Source organism: Zeugodacus cucurbitae, chromosome 6, assembly GCF_028554725.1.
Source record: "Zeugodacus cucurbitae isolate PBARC_wt_2022May chromosome 6, idZeuCucr1.2, whole genome shotgun sequence".
Lineage (NCBI taxonomy): Eukaryota > Metazoa > Arthropoda > Insecta > Diptera > Tephritidae > Zeugodacus > Zeugodacus cucurbitae.
Window position 1 is genome coordinate 46,363,233 of NC_071671.1, and position 2,870 is coordinate 46,366,102.

General features: G+C 36.0%; 1 protein-coding gene across 1 annotated transcript; it reads left to right on the forward strand.

The window, feature by feature from the left end:
• Positions 1 to 1,686, forward strand: LOC105209883 (serine protease inhibitor 42Dd). The gene is made up of 4 exons (XM_011180533.3): positions 1 to 159; positions 274 to 1,157; positions 1,222 to 1,366; positions 1,450 to 1,686. Exons 1-4 carry the CDS (start codon positions 144 to 146, stop codon positions 1,572 to 1,574), a joined length of 1,170 nt encoding a protein of 389 aa, XP_011178835.1. The 5' UTR covers positions 1 to 143; the 3' UTR covers positions 1,575 to 1,686.
• The last annotated feature ends 1,184 nt before the right edge of the window (positions 1,687 to 2,870 follow it).

Genomic DNA, 2,870 nt, shown 5'->3' on the forward strand with positions numbered 1-2,870 from the left:
GGCTAGCGCTGAATCGATGCCGTAGTATAAATTGAAGGTATCCCGGCATTCCCAGTTTTAGTCTTGCAGTGAATTTGTTTTCGAACGTAAGAAGTTGAATAATCTCTCGAGTTTAAAGTAGAAAGCCCGCTTACGTTGTAATCATGAAGTGGTGCTTAGGTGGGTGGTTAATTAAAAAGTGGTTCTTGTAATTTTGTAGATTCTGATCAAGAAATAAAAAGGTGTGTGATCAATAAAATTTAACTTCAAATATTGTTCTCTTATCACCCTTAGTTGTTGTATTTTTATTAAATTACTTTCTGAGCCGCGATGTCGCCGCCAATGCAATACAGGATCGTAATCTATTCGCCACCGAACTCTTTCAAACAATCGCCAGCGAGAAACAGAACGAGAATGTGATCATCTCACCGGTGGCCATACAAACAGCGCTCGGTTTGGCTTACTACGGCGCCGATGGTAAAACCGCCAGCGAGTTGAAACGCAGCTTACATGCGCATTCGCAGAGCCGCAGCGGCATTGCGAAGAGCTACTACAAACTGTTGCATTCCTTTGTCAAGCCAAAGACCATATTGGAGATTGCCAATAAGATCTACGCTAAGGATGAGTTGGTCATTGAACCGGAATTCCGTGAAGCCGCACAGAAGTACTTCGACTCCGATGCCGAGCAATTGGATTTCACCGATGAACCAAAAGCTGTCGACTTGATCAACAAGTGGTTATCCGAGAAGACAAACGGCAAAATACAGAATGTTTTGAATAATGTCGAACCCGATATTAATGTAGCGCTTGTGAATGCCATCTACTTCAAAGCCAAGTGGGCGCGTCCCTTCATGGATGATGCCACATCTGATCGTGTATTCTGGTTTAACGACAATGAATCGGTCAAGGTGCCCACCATGTTCGCCGACAATTGGTACAACTACGCGGAATACGAAGAATTGGATGCTAAAGCGATTGAGTTGTTCTTTGAGAATACTGATTTGCGTATGTGGTTCATATTGCCGAACAAGCGTAACGGTCTTTACGAGTTGGAACAAAACTTGAAGGGTGTGGACTTTGATGAGCTCGAAAAGCGTTGGGAATGGAGCAGTGTAACTGTGAATTTGCCAAAATTCGGTTTCGAATTCGATACCGACTTGAAGCCCTACTTGCTGAAGGTACTTAGGCATATACTGTTATTTTTGGATTTTATTCTTAATTCTATTTGTATCTATTAACTAGCTTGGCATCCGCACAATGTTCACCGATGAAGCCGATTTTAGCAACATTTTCCACGAATCACCCATCAGCACACGCGTCTCGCGTGTTCAACATAAAGCCTTTATTGATGTGAATGAAATCGGTTGCGAAGCCGCTGCGGCTAGCGGTATGTTGGAGTTTTTAAATTCCACAAATTCTAATTCTAATTTTCAAGTTGTTTGTTTAATTTTTATTTCTGACTATTTTCAGTTGCTGTGGGCGTGCCAATGTCTTTGCCATGGGATCCTAAAACTTTCATTGCCGACCATCCATTCGTATTCATCATTCGTGACCCTCATGCTATCTACTTTACTGGCCACATTGCCAGATTTTAGTTAAGGCAATTTCTATAGCAGTTTTTAGCACTGCATTTATGTATTTAGTTTTTAAGAAAAAATCATGAATTTGCATTTAAATATTTAATAAATCATAAGTTTACATATTTTACATTTTTTTTTATTTTTTATGTCTGGATTATTAGTAAGTATGAATTTATGAAATTAGCATTTATGGAATTGGAAAAATCTTTTGTGACATCACTAGCATCTTGGAAAAATTAGGGTATAATAGCATTATGCCACAAAATGAAAGGAAAGTTGAAACAATAGATCACATCCCAGAGACGTAATTGCTTCACCAAATCTATTAGAGGTAGAAAAACGTAACAAAGATTATATAGAGATATAGGTTGAAACATGAAGTATATTTTGATGACTAATCGAATGTTTAAATACTCTTGATGCGATTAAAATATCACTGAGAATATTCGAACATAGAGACATAAGACTTGGAACAAATAGCTTCACTGATAATAATATTTATCTTGGAATCTTACATAGGATTGATCTTGCATCAGCATCTGACATTTCTATTACGATTCAGCACAGCTGAAATTAAATACTCTCTAGATGATCAAATACGACAGTATACAATTTTTCCATTTTGCTATTGTAATAATAGAAAACATGTTGATAACTACTAGAAGTTGAAAAATAACGATCCTGTGAAGATTATATGCAATGATATTTTGGTGTTGGTAATGATAAATTTGGATATACATTACATTAGCTCTATTTCTCAAATTGTGAGGAAATGACATTTTTTTCAAGAATTCAACATAAATGGTAGCACAAAGATATTTTCTAGAAAATTGTGAAGCTAAATTAGAGAGTAAATCATAATCCTGACCTGACCATAGAATATTTGAATTTTGATATTTTCAGCAAAAATTATATTGTAAGGACCAAGGAGGTCCACATTTTCGATATCTGGAGGTTTGAAAAGTTATAGTGTAATTTTGATTTTTAGGTACATAGTTCACCTCACCTGTAGTATCTTCACTAGGGCTTGATTTACTGATTTTTAATATTAATTTTTTTTTTTAATTTTATTGCAATTCGAGTAGCTTCTTGGATATGGATTTTGACAAAAAATGCATGGAGGCACCCAAAACAATTTTCTATGTCTATTATTGATTAATCTAATTATATTTTGTGTATTTGCTATAATGGAAGAATATTTGTGTGGTAAAGTTATCTGAAGCTACAAACTGAAGGTTGTTCTCCCTTTTGGCCTAATCACGTATATACAATGTTTCTGGAGTGATCCTTAAATTATTCGAGAACATTTCT

What these genes read in the sequence shown, in the direction of transcription:
- LOC105209883 (XM_011180533.3), top strand. An exon ending in TGAAGCCCTACTTGCTGAAG is followed by an intron (nt 1,158 to 1,221) that starts GTACTTAGGCAT and finishes TCTATTAACTAG; the next exon opens with CTTGGCATCCGCACAATGTT. An exon ending in CGAAGCCGCTGCGGCTAGCG is followed by an intron (nt 1,367 to 1,449) that starts GTATGTTGGAGT and finishes GACTATTTTCAG; the next exon opens with TTGCTGTGGGCGTGCCAATG.